We start from the raw sequence: 26,139 nt of genomic DNA, 5'->3' as shown, positions 1-26,139 counted from the left end.
TACCAGGAGGTGTTGGTTTTGGGGATCAAGACAAGCATAGTTAAACTCCTGACCAGCTTCTTCAATACTTAAGTTATGTATTTTAGTAAGTTTTTGTAATAGAAAAAAATATATAGTGAGGATACAATTACTTTAAAGGAGGCTATAGTTAGGCGGGGATTGATCTCATCTTCCAAGCACCAGGTGGGTGATAAGACAAGAGGAAATAGCTTCAAGTTGAACCAGGGGAGGTTTAGGTTGGATATTATTAAAATACTTCACTGAACGGGTTGTGAAGTATTGGAACAGGCTGCCTAGGGAAGACGTTGAGTCACCATCCCTGGAGGTCTTTAAAAAACATATAGATATAGTGCTTAAGGACATGGTTAAATAGTGAACTTGCCAGTGCCAGCTTAAAAGTTGGACCAGATATCTTAGAGATCTTTCCCAACCTAAATGATTTTATGATTCTGTGATTCTGTGATACAGCCTAGCTGGCATCCAAGAGATCTAAGAAATTCATCCCATTGATAAAGAAACCTGCTGGGATGAATGGTTAGTGAGTCAGATGAATAAAGGCTTCCTAATAGTAAAGTGGGGCTAAATAGGTTAATAGGCTGTTTGTTTTTTTGTTTGTTTATTTTTGTTTTGTTTGTTTGTTTTTGGTGGCAGGAGGAAGGGAGGTGTGTGTTTTTTCTCCCCAAACAGTACTCAAGAAAAGGATTTGGTACTTCTCCATATTTTTAAACTGTGTTAGGAAGATGACAGCCTGTGTAGGAGCTGGGTTTCCCTTTTCTCCTGCAAGTGCCATGGAAATGATGCTTGTGATCTCTGTATGTGCTGCCACTAAAGGATGTTTGTAGGCCACAGCACAGCCTTTTTACTGCAGTGGATTTTAATTATCCATATAATTACTTCTTTTTTTTTTGTGCATAATTTATAATGTCATTTCTAATGTCTTTAAAGTACACATCATATGAAACAGGAAATTGTCCTTTTCCTAAAAACAGCAAAGCAAGAAGACTCTTCAAATATGAAATCTGTTTTCTCATGTGGCCATTATTCTCAGTGAGAGGAAATTGTTTTCAAATACCAACATTTGGATTTGTACAAATGAACTCATGTCCAAAGTATGTTTTTCTGCTAAGATCACATCTGTCTGTACCGTGTTTGTTTCTGAGGCCACAAAAGCAGGACATTTGAGTACGTATTTTAAAAATTACAGGTAGGGCATAATGCTGAGATGGCGCTGTATGTTTCTTGCTTATTTCATAGAGTTTGGTGTCGCTGTCTTTCATGACATAAGATCCCACAGTCCTGCCTGATGCTGTCAGATTCTCCCAATCTTTTGGAATTTTCTGATGCATTGAAAGTATGCAAAATACTATGCTTGGTGACTATTATTATACTTTTATTATATATATGTTTTTTTCTTAATAAATACTGATATGTAAAATATATAAATAAACCAAAGTTTTAGTACATCAAAGTTTTCTCTTAGGCATATATCATAGAATCATCAAACAGCATGGGCTGGAAGGGACCTTAAAGCTCACCTAATTCCAATTCCCCTGGCATGTTCTCTTGTGCCACCCACTAGACCAGGGTGCCCAGGGTCCCATCCAACCTCACTTTGAACACTTCCAGGGATAAGGCATCCGCAGCTTCTCTGGGCAACCTGTTCAAGTGCCTCACCACCCTCTGAGTGAAAAATTTCCTCCTAACATCTAATCTAAATCTCCCTCTTTTAGTCTAAAACCTCTTTCCCCTTGTCCTGTCATTGTCTGCCTGAGAAAAAAAAGTTGCTCTCCACCTCTTTTATAAGCCCCTTTTAAGTATTGAAAGGCAGCAATGAGGTCACCCCAGAGTCACTCTCTTCTCCAGTCTGAGCAATCCAAGCTTTCTCAGCCTGTCTTTGTAGGAGAAGTGCTCCAGCCCTCTGATGTGTGTGTGCTTTTTTTTCATCATGGTTTACAACAATAATACCAATATAGAAAAAAATAAAGAAAAAATGACAAAGGGAAAAATAAATAAAAAAGTAGATAAGTAAGAGTGCATTATCAGTTTCTTTAGAGATGACCAAGTAACACACATTATAATAATTATTACTTAGTTACTATCATTGTCATAGCAGATTCTGTTTAACCAAATGATTGTTTCACGTGCCAATTGAAAAATAGTTTATTCTCCTGACATAACAAAGCCCTTGGCCAGTCTGGTGCTGCCACTGCTTTGTACCTGGGGTTGCCTTCCTGGCATAGTGTAAAGGAAAGAAAAAATATTGAAAACTGCAGTTTCTCAGAGTCGTGTTTACAAGCAGCAGAACTGGAAGCCAAAACCCACCCCCTCTGGAGCATGCTGATCTTCTCCACAGAGCTGGGCACTGGTGGCCTGCATGGGCGCTGTGCCTATCAGTCACGCCTGGCCTGTGGGGCCTTGTTGTGAACTGTCAGCCCTCCCTGATTGCCTCTGCAATTGAGAAAAATCCGAGAAAAATTGATTCAGTCCCCTGTGCCCACGCATCCCCTGCCATGGGCGGCATGGGGGCCGTCTGGGCACTGCACCCCAGCATCGAGGGCTCCGTGGCCCCTGAGCCTCACGGCCTGGCCTGCCCCACCATGGTGCTACCCAGGCCCGCGCCACATGCGGGTGGGTGACCTGAGCAAACCCTGCGGGAGGACAGAAGCTCTGTTGTGTGCTCGCGAAGCAGTTGCTCAGAAGCTGGTGTACAGCTGTGGCCAGGCTTGTTTAGAAGTGAAGAGTAACTTGATCCTTTAATCTTTTTTTTTTTTTTTTTTTTCCCCAGACTGATATTGTAAATAACAACTGTTTCTGACGGGTATCTGCCAGTGAGATTGAAGTGTGTCTTTTAAATTGAGGAGTACATGTCATGTAGATTTATGCTGTCTGCAAATATACGTATTTTAAATTTTACCTATTTTAATTTCTTCTAAAATAAAAGGCATAAGAGAACAGAGGCTGATGGCCTGGTGTTCCCACTGTCATCGAGTAAACCAGTTAAAGCTCAAGTGAAATCAGTGGTTAGGGGGTAAATGAGGTGAGGAGTATGAATGCAGCATCTTCACACTTTGCCTGGGTAACGTGCTGTCGGGCATGTGAGCATTCAGAAATCCCAGTGCTGCGTCCACAACCAGAACAATTTATCTCTTTTAACAGATTATTATTTTTTTCTTTTATAGAAGAGCTGCATTGCCAACTCTGGGATGGACTCTGCTGAGGACGCATAATATCATTAGTGCCCTGTGTGCTTCAGAGTCACTTTGGATGCAGAGCTAGGTGTTGTAAGTATTGCTGTGCAGGTATACAACAGGGCTTCACCACTTTAAGACAGAAGATGGCACTGAACAGAAGTGAATTTCAGTAGTTCTGGGCAAGCTACCATGAATTCACAAAATAATCAAATTTTAATTATTGAGTAAGCAGGTTGGGTGAGTAGCTGTTGAAAACCAAAACAAAAGCACAGCAAGGAATATAATTCCTCACTGTAAATATCCCAGCTGCTGTCAGTAGATTTTTCCATCTCCATAACCCATTTCAGAGAGCCAGGAGACTTGGTCATATCTCTGAAATGGTATTGTTGTTCTGTAACTTTAATGCACTTTCAAGATGTGCTCAACTCTTTCTTGCTCAATGCTAGTTTATGCCAATTTGCATTATGTATGAATAACAACAGCCAGAAGTTGTGAAGTGAACCTCCAAGGATGCAGTGATTTGGAAAAAAGTCCAAATTTGCAGTCCTTGTCTGCACCACTAAAATACAGATTTTTTTTTCCTTTTTTCAGTCTTTCAAAACTGTCAAGCTTTCTATGCACACCCCACCCTTTTACAAGTTGATTTCTATTTTGACAGTGAATCAACTTCAGAAAATAGATTTTTGTTTGGTTTGGTTTGGTTTGCTAAAGTAGTATTGGGATGCAGGGAGGAAATGCTTTTCTCCTGGCAATGAGAAATGTAAAAAATTCCTAGCTTTCTGCTTCTTGTTATTTGGTAGGAAGCTGTTGGAATGAAGTAGAAATCCACTGCAGTCACTCCAAATATGTTTAGTGGAATTCAGAAACATCTGTGGAGGCTGCATGCGAGGACATACTTGAAGCTTCCTTTTCCTCTCCTGTGGGAGTCTCTTACCACACTTCCAAAAATTACCCTGCTTTCTTCTGTATTGCCTATCTCCAGGGAAATACCAAAGTTATAGTACATGAAGGTTTTCTCTTAGGCATGTGTGTGTGTTTTTCTTCATTGCAGTTTACAACAAGAACACCAGTGGGAAAAACACAGAAATGCAAAAGTGAACAGATAAGGGGGCATTACTGGCCTCTTCTGAGACAAACCAAATCTGTTAAAAAATTGTCTCAGTCATGATTCTCTGTGCAGTGATTCATTTGTGAATGCCCAGTACCCCCAAACGTGTCTTTTCAGGTTCTAATAATGATGCTACAGACATGGTATGCACAATGTGGCAAAATAATATGCTGGAGGTATTGAGTCCTGAGGGTTGGCTGAAAACAGGGACTAGGAGACCTAAATTCTATTTTCTGCTCTACTGTTGATGCCTTTTATGAAATTAAATAAAACATCTAGACAGAAGTTTAAATACTTTGTATACACAGTGTGTTTCTTGATAGTAGCCTAGAGAACAAAAAGCCTTACAGTGTTGGAAAAAATGTAGAACTCGAAGGGAGTTATGCTGATAAAAATACAACATGCAAGATTATTTCATGACATACACTTAAAAGTAATTTTGCTTGAGTAAGTGAAGCCTAAATTAAAGAGAATAAGGGAGATCAGGTATTTGCAAAAGGCACACAAGAAGAAAAAGACCTGCAAAGTAGAGAATTACGCAGGAACTTGCTGGAACTCCTTGTAGTCTGGAGCAGCCTTGGACTCCTGAGAGCACAACAAAGACCTTCAGACAGTAGCAGAGAGCATCTGCCCTGGCTCATCTCAGCCAGTGGGGAAGACTTTCCAAAAAATGTTCACTTATTGTCATGGAGGGAGTGAATTGGAGTGTCCCAGTCTGCCCTCCAAAGAGAAGAAAGGTTTATTCATGGATTAGTTCATGAGGCAGCTGATAGATTGGGTCGGATGAAGTGACTGTCTTTTGTCCCAGCCCATGGTAGACAGCTTTTTTTTTTGGCTTTCAACATAAGGACATCCTGGTGCCTTTCAGGAGAGGATGCAACGGATATTGGTAGAGTTTTTGTTGCTCTTCTACGCATTCCTACCTTTCTTCTGACTTGCTAGCACAGAGCAGAAAATCAGTGAGGAAGGTCAAATAATCCCTTGCTCCTTACTGGATGAACTGGATGAAAAGAAGCAATTTTAAGCAATATGGCAGCTGGCCTGTCCATCTTCCTTGGTAACAATAGCAACATACATTTCTGTGCATTTAGTAAAAAGGCTGTGTGAAATTGGAAAAGAGCAGTTAGTTGAGGGAGAATGCCTGAGTAAGCTGAGTCATTTTGCTATGTCAGGACTAGTAGATGTGAATCATTTGGATTTTAGAGACAAAAGAGTATCAGCTGGTAGTAAAAACACTGTAACAGTGGTCATACACCAGCCTAGGTGTGGAGTTGTCATAGGTGTCATTACCATGAAACTGAGTCTTCAGTTATAAGTCATCTGTCAGCATCATCCAGCGTATCGCCATGGGCAGGAGGAGGGATGTGCTTCCTCCTAGCATCAGGCAGTTCTTCAGGGTGCCTGCTATGATTGCTCCCACTAACATGGGCTTTTACCTTACCTGTGTAACTGCAGTTAGGTTTGCTACCCCTGCATGAAGTGCCCAGTTAAGATGCCTGGGGCATCACTGCTGCAGTCAGCCAAGTGACCTGGCAAATGTTGGCAGCTTTGAGCTGTTGGGCTGCTCTGTATTTCAGAGGGAATAAGAAGTTTCATGACTTAATTCAGGTTTCATCCCAAATTTCCACACCAATCAGAGGAGAGTGTCCATGTTGTTTTTGTTCTTCCTAGAAGCTCCCTGACTGTGACTGTGCAATCCCTCTGCAAATTCTGCGCTGTTTTTCACTGTCCTCTCAGCTGTTTGCTCATCTGCTATCAAACTAAAACAGCAGTTGTACTACTCAATGTTAAATTTTCTCCTGGTTGGTTCTACGGATTGCTTATATTGCTCATTAATTAATGAGAGATGACACATTCACACATTCAAATGGCCATTGCATTTCCTTCTGAATGTTGCAAATGCTTAAAAAAAAGCACTCTTTTTTTTTTTTTTTTTTCTTCTGATGAATGTCTGAATCAAGGCCAATGTTCCTGTAACTTTAACTGAGTAGCAGCAGAAGTTGTAACAGAGATGCTGTTAATACCAGTTGAGCTATAAGTTATAACTCTGCTTACAAAGTTTGCCTGTTTTCTGGCATGGTCTCTGACACATACACTCCAGTCAATCACAGTGAAGTGCCTAATAACAGATGTGGCAATTAAGCTGAAGAATTCTGTCTGTCTTTTAATTTTTATTACAGAGAATGACAAAGTACCTCATTAAACCCACCATCATAGAGATTCTTTGAGTTTGGCATACAAATGTCTGCAAAAATTAGATCTCTGAATAGAGTGCCTTGTTACTAAAGGTGCTTTGTCAGACAATGCTATCAATAGACCGTTTTTGTAATGACTGATATGTGCTCATGCTACTGCTGTCCTTTTACAACCCATACTGCAAAGAGGTACAGATTTAAAGAATGCAACATGTGTCCTAAAGGATAACAATTTGAGGGATTTAAGACCTTGTGCTCAAGTTAATAAAAATGCAGTCTTGATTCTTCTAGCTTCAAATTACACTGCTTTCAGCTGGAATTAGCAGCAGACATCATTTTTAGGAAGGTTTCAGATAACCTGGAACCAAAGTAAATTAACATATTTTAATAGGAAAATTTATCTTGAAAGAAATATTAATTAAAACCAGAAAGGTCTTCTTTTGATTGTTAGAGCTTCTAAGGCAATTGCCTTCATTAGTTTCTTTTAATGATGAACCAGGCACTCTTTTTAAAGGAGATTCTGGTTCATCATTAAAATAAATGAATTTAAGAAAGTAATAATTTGGAATGTATTCAAAATTGAGGTAAGAGAAAACTGAAAATGATACAAATCATGACTGGGAACTTTGATATGAAATTACTTTCATATTATCAAAGTATTTTTATGCATAAAATGCACAGTTGTTTACTTTGTTATTGTTGGAAATAACATGCTTTATTACTACCAGTCACTAGTGTTGGGTAGCAGCTTTATTTCTTTAGAAGTAGTATTTATTCCCTAATGCACAGCACCTTGCCTTGCAGCTGCATCTAGTTAGCAAGTCGTATAGTGAATCTGTATGTGTCGGTGTGCATTTACCTGCATCTATATATATGCACCAGTGTGTGTGGATGTGTGCAGGTGTTCATGCATGCAAACGCGGGAGAGAGAAAACCTCTAGACCCCATAGGCCAAGCTGAACTTCTCTCCAGGGCTATCTTTTCCTCTCTGTTGACAAATAGGAACACTAAGTACTAAAATTACACAACCATAAATATATTTTTAAGTTTGATTTTTATTTTATTTTTATTTTTTATTAATGAAATGTTGGGTTTAGGTGTCTTAACTGATCAGCTGTTCCTTAACCCCTTGGTTATTTATACATCTGCAGATATTACAGGCTACAGATGGAGCAATATGACCAATCCAGATCATTACCCAGTAATGTCAAGGAGCAGTACAAATCAAACAAGCTAGTCTAAAGTAAAGGTCAGGGATTATTTAGAGAGAAGGCTTACACATGCAAGCATTATTTTCAGAACTGCAGATGTTCATAAGCTTTACGAAGGGCATACAGTTAAGAGTAAAACAAAGTCTTGCCCATGCTCTCCTGGGGGCGGAGGCAATGAGGTAGAGCGACAATAAATGGACATGATGTGATCACTTGGCAGCATCTCTTAGGGTCTTCAGATGTAGTAAAGTAGCTGTGGTGAAGGAAAATAAGTGAGAAGTGAAATGACAAGATGGGAAAGTTGGCTTGATCTTGCACGTTAGTCTATGTCTTGTTCCATTTATTTCAGTTAGTAACAAATCCAAAAGATGCACTAAAAGGAGCTCCCACTATTATTAAGCCACTTCACTGTGGTAACCATGGTCTCAACATGTTGTTCGCTCTGTAGGTTAGCCTCAGCAGATTATCTCCTAGGCTCACTGAAAGCTGTTCAGGGAAGAATTGCCTTTGACTTTAAGGGAGTAGGGTTTACTCCTTTAACTGTGGGCTTGCTAAATAGAATTATTCAGGCTCTTTTGGTTTTGCATTATGGTCTTCCATTTTCCCCTTTGAGGAAAGAATGGAGGAGTACTTTCCCATTCTAGTATCCATTCTAACTTTTTAAAAAGCCAAAATGTGAAAGAAATGAATGAATGAAATGTGAAGGAAGTCATCTTCACAAAGTTCCTTGTTCTTTTATCAGAATGTTTTAGGTTTACTTTGTTGTGGGGAGGGGACTCTTGTTCAGGTCATTGATGCTTTGAAATAGATTGCTGGAGATTGAAAACAAAAGTTGGTGAGTAATGCATTAAAATGTTGAGAAGCTACATAGACTGTTAAAATGAGTTGGCATAAGAATTATTTTTTTTCCTTTGAAACTTGAAGACTGTAACAAAGTTATGTGATAAGAATTTCCAGAAATGAAATGCTCAGTCTAAATCATGAAAACAGGAGTTAACTGAAATAACAATTTTGTTTGCTAAAGTGTCATATGTAAATGACATTTCCTTGGATGATTTAAAAATATTAGTGTACTGACACAGTATTACCAACAAATTTATTCACAAATTACAGCTAGTTGTTAACAAGTAGAAGATATAAACAAATGAGGATGTTTATACCTGTGTTGTTCATAATGAAACATTATGAAATATTTCAGTGAAAATGCCAGTGAAAGGCTGTTGCAAGTGTGGGGAAGTGCAGACTGAAGATTTTTGTCAAGTGATAACAGAGGCTATGTCAGGAAAGGAGAAGAATCTAATGTAGGAGGGCAATGTATGTGGAAAAAGAGAATGTGTATGTAATGGGGGAAGGAAAAAAAAACAACAGAGGAGGTCTTTGAAGAGAGCTGAAACAAGAAAGCAAAAGACTGTTACAGGAAGATGAACACATTTGAAATGGATCCTAAAATGCATAGGAAGCTCAGAGTCTTGTGGTTGTGCTCCTTTATGCACTGGCAAAAAGTTGGATACAATGTCTGGAAGGCTGGTACTTGAGATAAAAGGAAAAGAAAGTTCACAAAAGCTACAGTCAAGAGAGGGTAAAACCATGAATTAAAATTTCCGCATAAGTGGAACCAGGGAATTGGTGTATTAAGGCGACCACAGGATTGTGCCAGGCAACTTGTCAGCAACCACAAAGTTTTCACAGTTGCATCCATGAATTCTATATCCTTAGGAAAACAAAACAAAACAAAATGAAAAAAAACAGATGTCTGGTCATGTTATCTGATAAAGGGACTATGCTAAAAATTCAGTGAAGATTACTTCCTGTGTTATTCTGTTAAAAACAGAGCTTTTATACATGCCATTAACATCTAAATTTAGAAATAATTAGTCCTAAAGAAATGCATCTGGATAATCTGGATAGACCTTAGTGCTCTAGCCTTCACCTGTACTATTGAAACAGCACTGGGATTACCATACAGACTGATAGTCCAGGAAGGAGTGCGTTATTTGATTAAAAAGGAAAAAGGGAGGGGAAAAGTCTGTCTGTTTGGATATAGCTTCTAGATCAACTCCTGTAGTGCATAGCCTTTCTTAAAATGTATGTTATTTGCTTTCTGTTATCTGTCAACAGCCACGCTGGGAAGGATGCCCAGGGCTGATGGGTGCCATCTGTGTACGGACTGAAAGCTGCTGGTGCATCTCTGAACAGTCCCGTGCCTGCCAGCCCTGCAGACTTGCGCCTGGTGCCTGTCCCCCTATCACTGCAGCCCCCTGCACTGGTGGCATCGTCCCAGCCGGGGGAGGGCACCAGCCAAATCCCAGCTCCTGCATGTTCCTATGTCCTGCCACTGCTTTCTTCCAAAATGTGGTTGGTGGCTTCTCCAGGAGCAGCTGGCCAGACATGGTGCCTTCAGATGCTGAGAGGGGCTGGAAGGAGAGGAGGAGGACCTCAAAGGTCTGGTTGGAGGGTGCAGGCAACAAACAGGTGTAGCAGCTTGCTTGTGTTCAGGTGGTCTGCTTGGAAATGGTAACCTCTGAACAGCTACACAAAACCTGAGAGAAAGATCAGGCAAGACAGGCTCCTGTATGCACATCACTTTGTGTGGAAGAGAGAGACCAAGGTTCTCCACTAGTGAAAGCTGCAGGTTGCAGTGACCCTGAGGCAATGCTGCCATCAACGTACAGACACAACCTGTTAAGATTTTCAGTGATCTGTATTTACAAAACTGGCTAATTATAAATTCTTCCCAGAACTAATTTCCATTTGTTTGTACTTCCTCATTTCACATGTAGCTTCTCTGTCCATCACTTACTCTTGTTACATTATTTGGCTTGGGATGAAGGAACATTAAACATATTGAGGAATTTCCTTCTTTTTTTGTTTTGTTTTGTTTTGTTTACTTTTTGTATGAGAACTAAATAAGTCATTCTCCAGGGATACCCAGAGCAGAAATAGATACTAAGATAGTAAGTACACTTACTTGACATAGTTTTATATGGTTCACTTCGTGTTTCTTGTTTAAAAGAAGTTATATCAGGATTTATGCTCTAGCTGCCATTTCATCTTCTGGAAGTGTGCTTTTCAGATACTTTGGCTTGGATTCTAGACAGCTTTAACGGTCTTTATTTGGTAACTTTTCATCTGAGTAGAAAATAGGTGGACAGCACATTTAGCCAAAAGATTTATTTGTTAACAATTCATCCTTTCAGCTTCCTGTGTGAATTATCTTTAAACATGTTCAATGTGCCATTCACACAGTTCCATGTGCTATGACTAACCTTAATGATCACAAGCTTGCATGTTAAAGCCCTGTACTTGTTATCTTCCCAGAAAAAGAGAAGGAAAAAAAAAACAACACAACTTTTAATGCGAACAGTGCTCTGAGCACAATTACAGCTACAGTGAAATGACCCCATGCTTGTGATGTTTGGCAGCCTGCCCCAGAGGAATAATAATGAGTCCATCTGCAAAGGATCTGGCATGCTGGCATTTGTTCTTTACCATGCCTCCTTGCCCCATGCAAACTTGATTTCCACTGAACTTTCTTTACTTTTCCTTTTAATACTGATCTGAGGGAGGAGAAGGGGACTGATGAATGGATGTATCATCCCTGGCACTGTAACGCCTGTGGAAGTTCTCACTGTGCAGTCAGTGTGTTGCATGGCAGTAAGTGAGTCTGGTGAGCCAAAGAGAGTCTTATTTTTCAGGAGGCCTGAAGATCCTAGGGAAACTCCCATTTAGTCTTTTACAGTGAGGTTGTATATTGTGAAGAATACTGCTCAGTGACTTGCAGGCAAGTCCCAAGTGCTCAGGACAAACTACCAGTTTCATGGCTGTGATGGAACAGCGCTGTGTTTTGTGTCTGTACTGCAGTGTGATGCTGGGCAGCAGTGCTGCAGGGTTTCCCGCTGTCTGGACCGTGCTGCAGCACTGGGTGGCACAGCTAGCATAAAGCTGAAAGTTTGCTGAGGGTTAAAGATTTCTGATTCTTCCAACATGCATAGTTACTCTATTTCATTCTGGAAATAGAAATGGCCTTGTAATTGAAGTCTGGAGCAATATGCACTGTGACACTAGCCAGCCTCTCCAGGTTCCCACCTGAAGGTTTTCACACTTAAGTAGAAGGTGCTCCAAAACACAAATTAACAGGTGCTCTCTGTTATTTAATATAAAATCACGTATTAGTCCTCTTTTTATTTTGTTTTTATTTATTTATTTAGAAGAAGCAGTTCAGACATGCGGGCTATGAAATGATATCATTTGTTAAAGGATCCTGATGCCATAGCTTCCAAATCAGGCATTTCTGTGACTTATGGGCAAAAAATTCCTGGTCATCTGCAGACATGGGTTGTCAGTGGATTCTCTGGAACTTGGTGAATCAAGACTTCTTTCCCTCCATTAACTTCACTTGAAATGACCATCAGATTTGGAATTTATTGGAACCATTGGGACCAATACATATACACAATTAGTAGGATTACATAAGCCTCATTTTTTTTAGGAACTTCTATAATTAAAAGGAGACAGGAAAAAAAAAAAAGTAACTGAATCAAAAAACAGTGATTCATTATTTGTTTTTCTTCATAATGTTACCCTTGAAAAAAATAGCAAAACATCTGTCCCCATAAAGGAGAATTTTTCTAGCACACTCAGCCTTTAATTTGGTTATTTTACAGATATCAGACTAACTTCATGTTTTTTCCATTTAATTTTCATGGTCTGTTTTAAAGAGCTTTGGACTCTTGAAAGTTTTCATTTTTTTCACTTTGAATCTTAAAGATGCTAGTTTTTAAGTTTGAGACTCTGTCTGAGATATAGCTGTTCTTGAGACTCTTAAGGATATGCGTGTCTTCATGCAAGACCTGCTAACAACTGAGAAAGGGTGTATGGGACATTGCTGGGACTGGTGTTAAACTTGTGTTAACTAGTGTAAATGGCTACCATCCCCCTAGACACTGCTGGTATGAAAAAGCCATTGGAAGAATAAATGTGTAAGGAATGGAAGGCTGGAGGGACTAAGTAACTCTGGTCTTGTAGGATGTGGAATCAGGAAATCAACATCCTCTCTTGTGAGGACAACTTGCTTGGTGTCTGGGTTACTACATGTCATGGCTAGTCATACATCTAGCGTATTCAGCAAGCAAGGTCAGGTTGTCATTAAGTGTGTGGCTGAAGTGGCCTGTCAGTCAGTAGACATTTGGATGTGCATTACTGCTTAAAAGTAAAGAAGCACATGTTAACAGAGTTAACTTGATTAAGCTGCACCAAGAAAGGGCCTCATGTCATCTCTGATCATCAAGGTGTGAAAGAGTCCTGCAGTTTAGGGCCCTATCAGGTTATCACTTAGCTCCAGGTTCCACACATGTTCTGTCAAGCATGTTCCATACATGTTCTGTTCAGCCTTGCCAGATGAGTTGCAGTTTGGTCTCTTCTGCACTCCCCTAACTGGGGATGATGCCTTTCGAGTGACATATTTTGAGCACTCAAGAAAAGAAAGTTGCTTTATTTACATTTGTTGTATTTTATTTTATTTTATTTTATTTTATTTTATTATTTTATTTTATTTTATTTTATTTTATTTTATTTTATTTTATTTTATTTTATTTTATTTTATTTTATTTTATTTTATTTTATTTTATTTTATTTTATTTTATTTTATTTTATTTTATTTTATTTTTTTATTTTGTTTTATTGTGTTTTATTTTATTGTGTTTTATTTTGTTTTATTTTATTTTATTGTGTTTTATTTTATTTTATTGTATTTTATTTTATTCTATTGTATTTTATTTTATTCTATTGTATTTTATTTTTCTCCAGCCAGTCTAGGCTCTGTGTGATAATGCTGCCATTAAGGTTGGTTCGTATTTGTTTTATGGGTGAAGTTTCATGTGACACCACATCTAACTGACAACCAAAGAAAAATCATCTCCTATTTTTCATCTATTAATTTTCAAATGTAATCAATACAAGTAGTCACTTTTGTTTGTTTGTTTGCTTGTGGGTGTGTGTGGGTGTCTCTGATAGAGCAGCTGAACCTCGAGAGTGACAATAGTATAATGGTATGGAAAACACTAAATAGGAAGTGAAGAACCAAAGAACTCACCACAAAATCTTTACAAAAAGTCTTTCCTCATCTGGAGCTGTAATTTCTAGTGGGTACTAGCAGTCATTAAGCCTATTTTGGGTCTCTGGCTTAGTCATGGTATGGAGGTGGTGAAGGCAGAGGTGCTAGCAACAGTCTCCACTAATGAGTGTGAAGTTTTCAGATTCAGTCTGGAAGTTCAGCTACAATGGACAGAATGAAGATTTATTTTTTTTTAAATAGTATTTGCTCTATATGTAGGATAATGCAATGTTAGCATAATTAAAAACAACCCATTGGATTATAGCCCAGATAACATTATTTCACATACTTCTGCTGTATCACTGCAGGAAGATGGAAATGAGTGTTGTTAAACCTTGGATACACCATCACAGAGTATGAGAAGCTCTTACTATCCGGAAGTTCTTCCTCTAATTATATTGTATGTTCTTGCTGCATTTTTTATGTTGGAGTGGTAAAAACGCTTTTGCAACAGTAATGAGAAAGCTACATCAGCATTTCCCTTGCTCTTGGGTCCATTATGTCATGTTAGCAACTGTATCATCGTATTCTCTATTGCTCATGCAGTGCTAATCCTGCTTAATTCACTAGCAGTGCTTGATTTTGCTGACCATAAAATATTTGTTCACAGCCTTAAGCAACCTTCACTTTCATGTTTTGCATTGCTTTGTCTCCCTCTTCACCCCCAGTTCCACCTATTTTTTTTTTTTTTTTTTTTTTTACCTTTTGTGCAGACCAACATAAGGGAGAGCTGTGTGCTCTGTGTTCTGCTTGTAGCTCTGCTTGGGGCAGGTGGAGAAACTCATTTGAAATCATGACTTCATTTTCAGTAGATGGAGGAGAAATGTTTAGTTTTATTTTTTGTTTGTTTATTCTTTTTCTAGTTTTGATTTTGGACTGTACAGGGAAAAAAAAAGTGTACAGAACTGGCAGCAGTCACAGAGAAGGTGCCTACAAATCTCAGATCACGTGTAGCATGGTTTAACCGTCTGTGTTTATGCAGTACACATACAGGCTTTGCCATCTGCTTACTAGTGGGATGAATATAATTCATCAAACGTATTTTAGGTGAATACCTGTAATTTCTAGGAGTATATTTTTGGGATAACTGTACACCTGTTATACAATCTTAAAAATGAACTTGATAGTAATTTTAATATGCCTTGGGATGATCAGAAAAAAGTGTTACTATGACTATTTTTGATTACTATTAATATCTTCATTTGATATAATAGAGATATCACTAGCTAAATTTATTTAATAGGAATAGAGAAATGCATGGGGGTAATCTGCAGATGTTTCATGCAGCTGTGCTGTTCTCCTATTAGAGTTTAAAAACCACGGATTTGTATTAAAGTTTGTGGAGACAGAGACATCTCAGAGCTAAACAGACCATGATCTCGTATTGCACAGGCCTTGCCTTAAAGATCCTGCTCAAATGAGAGTAAAGCTGCAGCTTTGTCAACTAAAGTTTTTTCCTCCGATACAATGTCAAGGGGCAGTAAGATTTTAGTGCTCTGTTTAGATATACGTGTTCTGTTGTGCACTGTACTAATAGTACACTATAGCGTACAATGCTAGAAAGACCTGGCAGTAAAACACCTTAGGCTCACTTAAATTAATTGTGTGTTCAGTTAGATGTTGAAGTCATAGATTGAGAGAGTTGTACATGCTGGTTAACAATCCAAATGACTGGAATATGCATTTTGTTAGCTTCCCTATGACTTGGTCATTGCCATATCGCCTTAGCCAGCAGTTCTATAATTCTGCTTTTTGTTTAAATTCTTTAAACAAATTGTTTAAATTGTTTAATTGTTTAAATACAGTTTCAAAAGTGTCTTTTTTTTTTTTTTCCTGTATATGCAAACGTGTTGCTGGATATTAAGAGAGTGTTTGGGAACAACCATTTGCCTCTTTGAAGTTGTTCTTCATTGAGGTCAACAGTGCTTCTCACAGGAGAGGGCTGGATGACTTGTAGAAAGTGTTTATGGCTTGGGGATGTGAATTATAAATATATGCTGTACTAGGTTGGAGGAGCTTTCTGTTTTAGCCTGAATTACTATTTCCCTCATACTTGAACTAATCATTGATTTACATAGAGAAAGCGTTCTGCAGAGTGAGCACTTTTAGTACTGAAACCATAGGTACTATGTATACATGTATGTATTTAGACAGTGAAGACACTGATGCTGTATTGGGTGAGATGATTTAAGCAATAAGCAAGAAGAAAAGTGAATCTCTTAACAGGGTATCTCAGTGCCAACTGCAGACAGCAAGAGTTAAATCAGTCATCTGCATTTTTTATTGCTAATATAAACACTTTAGCAATGCTAATCAGTGGTACTGATTTTCTGTTTTGATTTTCCTTAATAATTAAGCAAAAGATTGGGAATGCAATCAAGTTTTACACTAGGGGGTTCATGCAAATTATTATTTTTTTAATTTTAAATTTTGTTAAATGTATCCAAAAGGAAAGTTACTGAAGTTGAGAAGAAGAAAAAAAAAAGAAAATACAGTTTATAGTCTGCATAATCAAAGTGCATATTTCTAATGAGGGAAATCACCACTTCGTTGAAATTATTAACTGAAAATATAGCTGCTTTTATTCCGTCTTAAACTGCTCCACATTGACGACACTGCTATGCGGTGTTTGTGCACAGAAACAGTTATAGACCATGAAATGTCCTTCAGCAGCCATGGTTTTTCAAGAGGGATTTAGCAAAATGGGATCATCTCTGTGTCCTCAGATATCTTAAATATAATATTTTCATTTTTTTTGGTGAACTTTTTATGTTGACTTCTGAAGAAGTTCTTGTAAAGTAAGACTATTACATCTCTTTATTTTCATGGATAAGTGGACTTTTTTTTTTTTGTCTTAATTATTGGTGTGTTTTACTCTATTCTGTTCCATAATATTTAAAGTAAAACATTTCTTTTCCTAGTTATTTTACTTTGTTAAAAATATGTTATTTTTGTTAAAAATATTTAGAAGATAAAATTAGAAGTTATTTTTTTATTATCCTATGGATTACACTCAATTATCTCAATTTTTGGTGTGATATCAGAAACCAGTATTAAAATTTGTGTGAAAATGAAGATAAGAGGTCAAATGTTTCCCAGAAAGGGACGTTTGAATCATTACAGGTTACCTTCTGCCAGCTTTCATTCTGGCAATTTTGAACTAATGGTAGGTTAGATTAAAAGTGTTTTGGTATGCAAATGAAATCATTTGCTTGAAAACTAAGATAGACCCAGTCAAAGTACTGGGATAATCTTTTAGATTTTTATGTTATAATAGTAACTTTTTTATGAGCAGAAAGCTTTTTCTGTTTGGGAATTGTACAACTGGCATAGAAGGGGATATTTATGCAAACTATACTGGGAATTCAACTTAAAAGAGCAGTAACGCTAGAGAATAAAATGTGAGACTGTCTGTTAACAATTTAAAGCAAAGTCATTTAAACCCTTCCCCTGACTGATTAATTTGCTTGCATGGGAATTATTAGTTAGTAAAAGGCACTGTGCCATTTTTAGCAAGTCCTGAGCTGACATTGTAGCTACTAATAATGATGTTTAACATCTTGAAGAACTGAGGAGCATTCATGCATATATATATATAATTTCACGTATACATTTGCGTAAAAGAATAGCACACAGACACGCACGCACCCATCATGGAACGGTATAACACTGCTTTTTGCTCCTCTGACATCCATCTCTCTGCATTACGCTGCTGCGTCTCCCCACAGAGAGGCGCCTGGGTTTGAGGCACTGCCCCGGTATTGAAGTACAGCCTTTCCCGAGCATCATCCCCTTGGTGGCCCAAGTATACTCAGTGCTCTGGCATCCCTAGGGATGTGCAGTCACTGTGTGATTTGGGGGTGAGCTTTTCACAGATGGTGCTACGTGGATTAAAGCTGCTTGAGGTGGGGCTTTATCTGGGGTTTTTAAGAAGTTGGTGCTGCTATGCACTTAACCAAAATGCTAATGGTGTAGCATTTTGGTTAAGTGGTCTTCAGGCTTTCTGGTGGCATGTTATCAGCAAAACCTTGAGCAAAGGTGTTTCTACTCTTGTGGTCTTGAGCAAGTGCCAATCTGTTTTAAAACTGCAGCTCTGTTACCTGGTATGTATGAGCCATCTCTAAACAGACTGACCCTGGCTGCCTGCAATGCGGTAGGACTTGCTGGCTGCCCTGCTACTTGCATTAATTACTCTATTTGTCTTCTTCTACCAAAATGGGCATGTATTTGCTGCTACTAGGCATGCTTCATGTGTTTCTTGAAGTACCTATTCATATATATCACTAAACCTTTGATTTTATGCATAGCCTAATAAAATGAGTCAATGGTTTTGGCTCCTTTATTGTTTATGTAATAATTAATGTATTTTATATATATATATATATATATTTTTTTTTTTTTCTTACAGGTCACCTTTTTGAAAAGATGGTTCTTAACTCCTTTTTTGGCTTTCCTGTCATACTCCTGTACCATTGGGTGGGGATAACTTTATCTTTGAACCTTGAAGATCCAAATGTGTGTAGCCACTGGGAAAGGTAATGATTCCTTTTATGTAAGACTTGACACAAATTCTGATTGTGAAAGTTTTGGTTTGTTTTGCTTATTACATTTTAATTGATTTATAGCTTTCAGTTAAATAATGATCCGGGAATAAAATTTTGCATAACCACGTGGGCAAGGTAAGTTCATGCATAACTAAAAGACTATTTCACAGTGGGTTGAAGTGCAGCCATCTTTGCAGTAGTGGTTAGGAAAAACACAACAGTGGCACCAGTAATATTACAGAACTGTCTAGGGACAAGAAAGAAATTAAAAATAGCTTTTTTCAATTTAAGTGAAAAGGAGCTTTTACATATGCAAAATGTAATTAGCCATATTGGAGTTTGGCCAAATTTGATTATGCTGATTCTTTCTTTTTCAACATTACTGGAATCTAAATTAAGATTTTTTTTTTTTTTTGATGAGGTTCAGAAATTTATAACGTGCAGCTATAAATTCATCAGTTTAGTTAGTCCAATTGTTCACCCAATTTCAGGTTAATTGCAAGTGGATTGCTCACAGTGGGTAGGAGAGGTTGAACCACAAGCATTTGTTGTAGTTTTCTTGAGCAAAGATTATAGTAGTGAAACCAGGCCTGAATGTCTCATTATTATTATTTAATTAAGCCCATGACTGATCAGCTAACCCCTGAGACAGTCTAACTGTTCATTTGAGACCATAAGTATTTCCTCCGTTGGAGGTAAATTGTTTTTTATGTTTAGTTTCTGGAATTGCTGCTGAGCCACTGTACATATATTTGCAATTGTTTGGGCTAAACCTTTGTAGAGGAAGTTGAAACTTGTATTTAAATTTTTATGGTCTGTATATCAAAAAATGTACTTAAGGACTTCCCCCAGCCATTTATTTTAGCTTATGTGCAGCAAAGGTAGGAGCAGATTCTTGGTATGCAATTCGGCATATACGAAATTGTGTATATGAAGTAATTACCATACTAAATACCTGGTTACAATATTCAGGCACAAGACTAGATACCCATGGTTAGGAAAAACACAATAAGCCTGATACTACTCCATGTTGTGTATCATTTCTTAACTGTTTTTATCTATGCAAGTGTTTTTTGAGGGAAGAAGCAGCATAGTGAAAGCAAAATGGAAAAAAAAAATAAAATATAGTGCATAATGTATTTTAAAACAAAGTAATTAAAGTCTACAGAAGAGAAAATACACTCATCACGTGTTTCCAGTTTGTTGAACGAACTGAAAGATCTGTGCTGTGTCTCAGAGCAGGCAGCAGGGGAACATAGCTACGAATGAGTAAAACCGACAGATCCCAGTTCATTGCTGCTGCTGTCACTGGCAGCACTATATCCTTTAAATAAACCTACCCCGCCCTGTCATGAAACATTCTTTACAAATGAACTGCGATCACAGCAAGAGCGGATGGGCTGAGCATCGTGTCCAAAAACAAGCGCAGACGTTTTGTTGGGCTCGCTCTGACAGCTGGAGAGATTAGGGATGCTTGCCTCTATATGGGCATAGGGAAAACAGGGAGCAAGTGCTGGGCAGCGAGGAGTAAGTAGATCTGGACACGTTTTCTCTGAGTGTAGGTGATGACATTAGGAGGAGGAGACTGTGGCTTTTACCCTGTAGTAGGTGCTGAGGGGGTCAAAGACAGTGTGAGTAAAAGCCAGACGGGCTGTGCACTCAGCAAGTGTTTTGACTATTCCCAGGAACCAGCACTACAGCAGGAACGGACCACACGTTCCCATATTTTCTAACCCCCTTACGCAACCACAGACTGTCGGACTGCCAGCACAAACAGTCTGTGCAAGAGTTTTCTAGGGTGATTCAATATTTTTCCCTTCTGCAGCAGCCTGTGTTCCTCTGGCCCCACTGACAGCTCTGGAGGCTCTGGATTTTCACTATACTCATAATTTGACGGGCAGAAGTAATAGGTCTTCAGTATAGTACTTCTGACCAAAAAATAAATAAATAAAATAAATAAGTAAATAAAAATCTCTGTTCAAAATTAGCCAGAAAACAAGAAAAAGTACACATTTAAGTATTTTATAATTTCTGATTGCTCAACAGACTGTTGGATGGTACAATTGTCCTATCTGTTTTCAGTAATTATTATGTGGGTGTACTTCTGTATTAACACCCACCTTTATATGTAAGTACATTGACAGACCTTTCCACTACCGATGAAGATGTTTTATTATGGATACAGCTACAGTTTTTAAAAATATATATATTTTTTTCAGAAAATCGTGTGAGATTTTTCTGTTTTGTATGACAAAAGAATAAATATAATCTTGTCTCTTAACTAGTTCTTCAGCTCTCGGGTGATGTTAGTAAAGCAGGAGAAAACGTGCCACACTTCTCATTGCCTTGCTGCTTCAGTTAGCTGCTCATTCGAGACAACAATTGCTTTTAGAATTTAGACATAATTACTTTTTTTTAAATGTCTAGTAGTACCATTTCATCAAATGTATTACACAGAGACATGATTGCTTTCTACATATACGTTTTTCTTCCTTATGTTCTATTTTATAAAGTTAGCTGGTTCATATTTAGCCTGAACTTGCACTTGCTGTTTTGTTGCATATTAATATTTTGTTATTTTTTATATCTTTATTTTAAGCATTTCCTCATGAATTTTGATACATATTTTATGCCTCCCTTTTTAAAGAGGAAATTAAGAACTAGTAGCATTTAGATAGTTGTTAAAAACAATAGCAGACTATAATAGATCCTTTGTAACAGACAGCATTAGGCTGAAATTGACTAAACAACTTTGTGAGGGCTTATGGAGCACCTTTTTAGCGGACTCCTCACCTTAGAAAGCAAAGAAGTATTTGTCAAAGCCATGGCTGTCTATTGCTAAGTGTGCTATGACTGTGTGTACATCCAGGAGTTACAGGATGTGCCTAAAAGGTGTGCCTTGTTATCTGTTCTTGTTATGTGCCTTGTTATCTGTTCTAACTACCGCTACTTACTAGGACTTTGTTAAAGACTTAATAAAATCACTGTATTGTCAAGGACTTGCTCAATAATCTGTTCACTCTCTCTCTCTTTTTCCACAGTTATTCAGTCACAGTGCAAGAGTCATATCCACATCCTTTTGATCAAATTTACTACACCAGCTGTACTGACATCCTAAACTGGTTTAAGTGCACACGACACAGGTGATGTATAATTGCAAAATTGTCAAACTGCTGATATTGTAGATACGTGTAGAGACCTTGTGTCTGCTAAAATCAAGCATGGCATATAGGATACTTCATTTATAGTGACTTATTTGTGTAGCACTGATTGTCTGAGTCAACTGAAAAATGTCTGATCCAAGCAAAGTCACATATCTGTCATTAGCATGTCAGGGTATATCACCCTACTGAGGGCTAACAGAAAAAGAACAGGTTAAGAAAAAAGCATGCAGTGCATGAAGTGAAATTCTCCAGATCCTACCAGGTGCATTTGTTCAAAAACTTCATGAGACACTTTGCTGCTTTGAACCTTATGTTCTGGGGAAAATGTGTGTAACTTGAAAAGGAAGTAAAAAGAAGGTTGGAAGGCACATCTGGAGGTTATCTGGTCCAACCCCTATGCTCAAGCAGAGCCACCTAGAGCAGGTTGCCCAGGATCATGTCCAGGTATCTCCTTAGAGATATTCAAGGTATCTTCAAGTGTATTAACTAGCACTTCTCTTGTCTTAATCAACACTGTGTCTCTGCCCCAGAAACCAGACTCACCCTTGTAAGGATACACCCCAAGTAGTCTCTCCTTGGAAACTGACACCAGTAGTGATCAGGGAAATGGATTTGTTTTGCCACACTCTAGTCTCCACTGGGGATGCTAATGGCAATGATACTCTAGTTTCTGATTTGGTTAAGTAGCCAGAATCCTTAACGTTACTGCTGTCTGTCCAACCATGGAAATAAGGTTTATTGTGGAATCAACAAGACTATTAAATACATCAACAGATAAATAAAAGTCTCTTTCTGGAGATTTCTCTGAGATATCTCTGATATCTCTGATATTTATGAGATATCTTTACTGCTATCTGAAGATTTTAAAAAATATGTAAGCATATAAATGATTTAGTTTCTGAACCACGAAATATATGCATCAACCATTCATTCTTTTCTTTAGAATCAGTTACCGTACTGCCTACAGACATGGTGAAAAAACGATGTACAGACGTAAATCCCAGTGCTGCCCTGGATTTTATGAAAGCAGGGAAATGTGTGTCCGTAAGTCTAGCTTCTTTTTGCTTTGAAATTCCATACGTTCATTTCAGGGCTGGTTTGGCTCCCTTTTGTGGATGATTTGTGGGAGCTGCATTACTGGGGGCTCAGTTATTCATCAGTGGTGCGCATGCAGATCTTGTTGAAGTCAATTGGTGTTGCGCATATGGAAATGACAGGATAATTGGATCTCAGAAGTCTAAGTAACCAACCTTGATGTGATTCTCACTAATGATTATATGGCACATTACATCTCAGACAGCACAAGTGTCAGAGCATTTTTCAACACAAAAAATAAACACCAACAAAACCAGTAGGGAAATGCAAGGCCTCAGCATGGGCCCAGGTTGATCCCTGAGCAACTCTTGCAGGTATGAAGGTCTGTAACAACTGTTTGAAGGCAGCAGCACCACCCTGTTGTAGGGCACATGTTGCTGTCTCCAAAGCTTTCTAAATCTAGAATTTGAAGAACTCTGTCCAGACTGGCAGTGACCCTGGCTTGGATCTCTTTCTCCCTCTTGTAAAGCCTTGTGAAGAACCTAGAAAGGTCTGATTCTTAAACTAATATTCATTCAAGATCACAGCAGAAAGAAGGAATGAAAATAGAGGGTGTGTTAATCCATAGGCTTGAGAGTATATGTGAGTGGCTGAACACAGGTCAGCTGGAAACTTGTTCAAAGCTGTAGGGCAGACTGGACAGCTAGGGGCTTCCACTGGCAAGAGTGACAGCGAGGAGCTTATAATAGGTGAGCACATGTGAAGGGCAGTGTGTCCTCAGAGATGTGTAAATGTGTACAGCTAAAAATAAAATTAATTCAGTAGTATTTAACATCATTTTCCTCTGTGGATACACATGTACACAGCATGGACTGTAGCTGTAAATTTTCCAGAAGTCAGGACACTGAATTTGTCTTCAACTTTTAATCTCCTTGAAAAACTGGGTTTATCAGAGCCAGTCTTTTGTCAGTAATGTCATTTGTGGGTGTCTTTAAGAGCAGCCCAGTGAGGGGCTGGAGCGTCTGGATTGGTCCCAGCTTGCCACCGAGTTGCTGAGCAGGCCTGTGCTTGGCAAGCCCAGCCAAGGGAAAAATGTGACAAGCCCTACGTACTGGGAGAGCCGCAGCGTGTATGCTGCCCTGTTGGACATGTGAGCTGCTTGTGTGTGTAGATCAGCCTCATGTCCCCCCAGCCCAGGCCTGGCCCCCAGGGCCTGCACGGCGCAGCCTGCGGGTGGGCTCCTGCCATCCTGGGGCAGGGCAGGCCTTGGGCCCTGTCACCTTGTGTCTGTCACCACACACCTCCTGCCTAACCATCTACAGCACTCTTTACCTGGTGCTTATTCTCATCTGAGAGTGGGAGACACAGAGATAATTTCATAGGTTTATCGCCTCCCTTACTGCTTCAAAGACAGTGGTGAAGCATAGTGTTCAAAGTTTGGAGGAGCTGCTCCAGCAAAACGCTCTGCAAAAGATAACAGATAACAAGAGATTTGCCATTGCTGCTGGATTTTGCTAACCAGGTTAGGAGAATTCAGGACAGTGGATGCATCTTTGGTCCCTGGTAAACAGGGTCTGAAAAAATAGTATCAATACATACATTAACATTATTTATTCAATATAAATGTGAAACAGTGCCTAGATTTGTTCAGAGGCACAGTTCTGTGTTTTGTGAAGTGCATACTGGAAGTGACTGATTGGATTTAGTTGTATATTGGAAAATTGTACGCCGTGAATGTCAAAACATCATGAAATCCTCGTTTACTTTTTTTTTTGTTTTATGGCACTCACTGGAATTTGAAAATAAAGCAGTAAGATCTTTTATTTAAAATGTATTTTCTGCACAAGACAAAGCAAGGTCAAAATGATACCGAAAAAAACCACCCTACTTTAATAGAGAATCAATCTAAGATCAGATCAGCATTTTTTTATCTTTTTTTTTTTTTTTAACGTATTTATTAGACTTATAAGAACCAAATTTTGTCTATATTTGGTTATTATATAAATGAAAATGATCATAGAATCATAGAATCATTAGGTCAAAAGACCTCCAAGATCATATGGTCCAACCATCCCCCTGCCACCAATATCACCCACTAGACCATGTTCCTAAGCACTACACCCAACCTTTCCCTAAGCACCCCCAAGGACAGTGATGTTTTTCGTTTGATGTTTTGTTTGTTCCTTTGCTTGACTTCTCAGTTTAAAAAGCTCAATTAGAAAATTCTACTGGCAGATGATTTTGGTATGACTCAACACTTCAGTGCATTTAGTGATGAAGTTAAATCTTGTGACTTCCTTTTTAAAATACTAATTAGGAATTTACAGCATGAATACTCACCAGTACCTATTGTCCTAGTGGTAGCACTTTCTAATGGTAGTGCTACTGCACTATTGTGGGAAGAGAATTACTTGTCACTGTATAGAGTTATAGCAAGAATGTGGGTGCCTCACATTGCTGAAGTCTCTAAATGTAGTATTCACAAAGAAAAGAATGACCAACAGCCAGAGAAAAGCATTGGCTGAAATTTAAGTGGTTTGCATATATGTTTTTGATTTTTTCCAAGTTCAATCTGAACATATGAATTTGAATTTGTCTTAGGATATAAGTTTTATGTGGAATTGTGACTCTAACTTTCATAGCTGTTCCTAAAATCTTTCAGTTTCAGGTGGTTCAATAGGTGACACTTCTGTTAAGATTTCACTTTTCAGTTAAAATTACATTTGTGTTTTGTTTTTGGATTCAGTAAGTAAACTCATATGTGGAAAATATACAAACAGTCCTTTTTATCACTTAAACAATAATTTGTATTTTGTTTGTTCTTCAATTGTATTTTGTTTGTTCTTCTCTAAACGACAAATTACTGTTGTAATGTAAACTGTTCAAACCCAGATCCAGAGTTTTAGTATTACCTTTTACTAATGCCATTGATAAGCCTATATATGGTGCTACAAAGTAAAAAATTAACAATATAAATACACATATGATTGCTCAAAAAAATCCAAACTCTTTCACCTTTTAGCCAAGAAACAGGCAAGTAACACTAGTGGTAGAGACTATAACAGAATATAACAGAATCAGATATTGTTAGCAGTATCAGTAGAAAAATATCATGACACTGTCTGTTAAAGTAGAGGTATTTACATGGATTGCATAATCCTGACTCATCTTTTATTTAGTTAAGGAAGTGTAAAGCATTGTGAATACTGCAGCTCTCTTTTATTAATTAATTTATTTATTTTAATTTGGAATATGGATGCTAGTCTGGGCTACATGCTGAGACCTTTTTAGTAAAAGTGTATTATTATTATTATTTATTAAGTTTACAAAATCCATTCAATTTTATCATGTTTCTGAAGCAAAAGGATTCAGGCTTTAAGACGTCTTCTGGTAGCTTTGCTGTAGATTAACGCACATAAAGTAGATTCATCCTTGTGGCATATTGGTAGCGTGAACATTAATTTACAGTTTCTGACAACATAGCAGGATTAAGCCTGTTGAATTTCCTTGAGAAAGAAAATGGAGAATAGGCAGAATATAGGTAGAATTATGAAGCTATTTTACCACGTAACTGAATTT

At 38.1% G+C, this 26,139-nt stretch overlaps 1 protein-coding gene across 4 annotated transcripts in view; it reads left to right on the top strand.

Annotated features, from left to right (window-relative positions):
* MEGF10 (multiple EGF like domains 10) overlaps nt 1–26,139 on the top strand; it is a 104,859-nt gene that overhangs the window by 8,471 nt on the left and 70,249 nt on the right. For 3 of the 4 annotated variants that reach the window (XM_072031127.1, XM_038170736.2, XM_038170737.2), the window contains exons 2-5: nt 3,180–3,281; nt 18,226–18,352; nt 21,403–21,504; nt 22,469–22,569. In XM_072031127.1, the coding sequence (XP_071887228.1) occupies nt 18,243–18,352; nt 21,403–21,504; nt 22,469–22,569 (313 nt within the window). In that variant the 5' untranslated portion in view covers nt 3,180–3,281; nt 18,226–18,242. Of the gene's footprint in view, nt 1–3,179; nt 3,282–14,125; nt 14,172–18,225; nt 18,353–21,402; nt 21,505–22,468; nt 22,570–26,139 lie in introns of all 4 variants that reach the window. The other variant, XM_038170738.2, reaches the window with a different exon arrangement.

Source organism: Anas platyrhynchos, chromosome Z (assembly GCF_047663525.1).
Source record: "Anas platyrhynchos isolate ZD024472 breed Pekin duck chromosome Z, IASCAAS_PekinDuck_T2T, whole genome shotgun sequence".
Lineage (NCBI taxonomy): Eukaryota > Metazoa > Chordata > Aves > Anseriformes > Anatidae > Anas > Anas platyrhynchos.
This window is presented reverse-complemented; position numbering and strand designations above follow the sequence as displayed.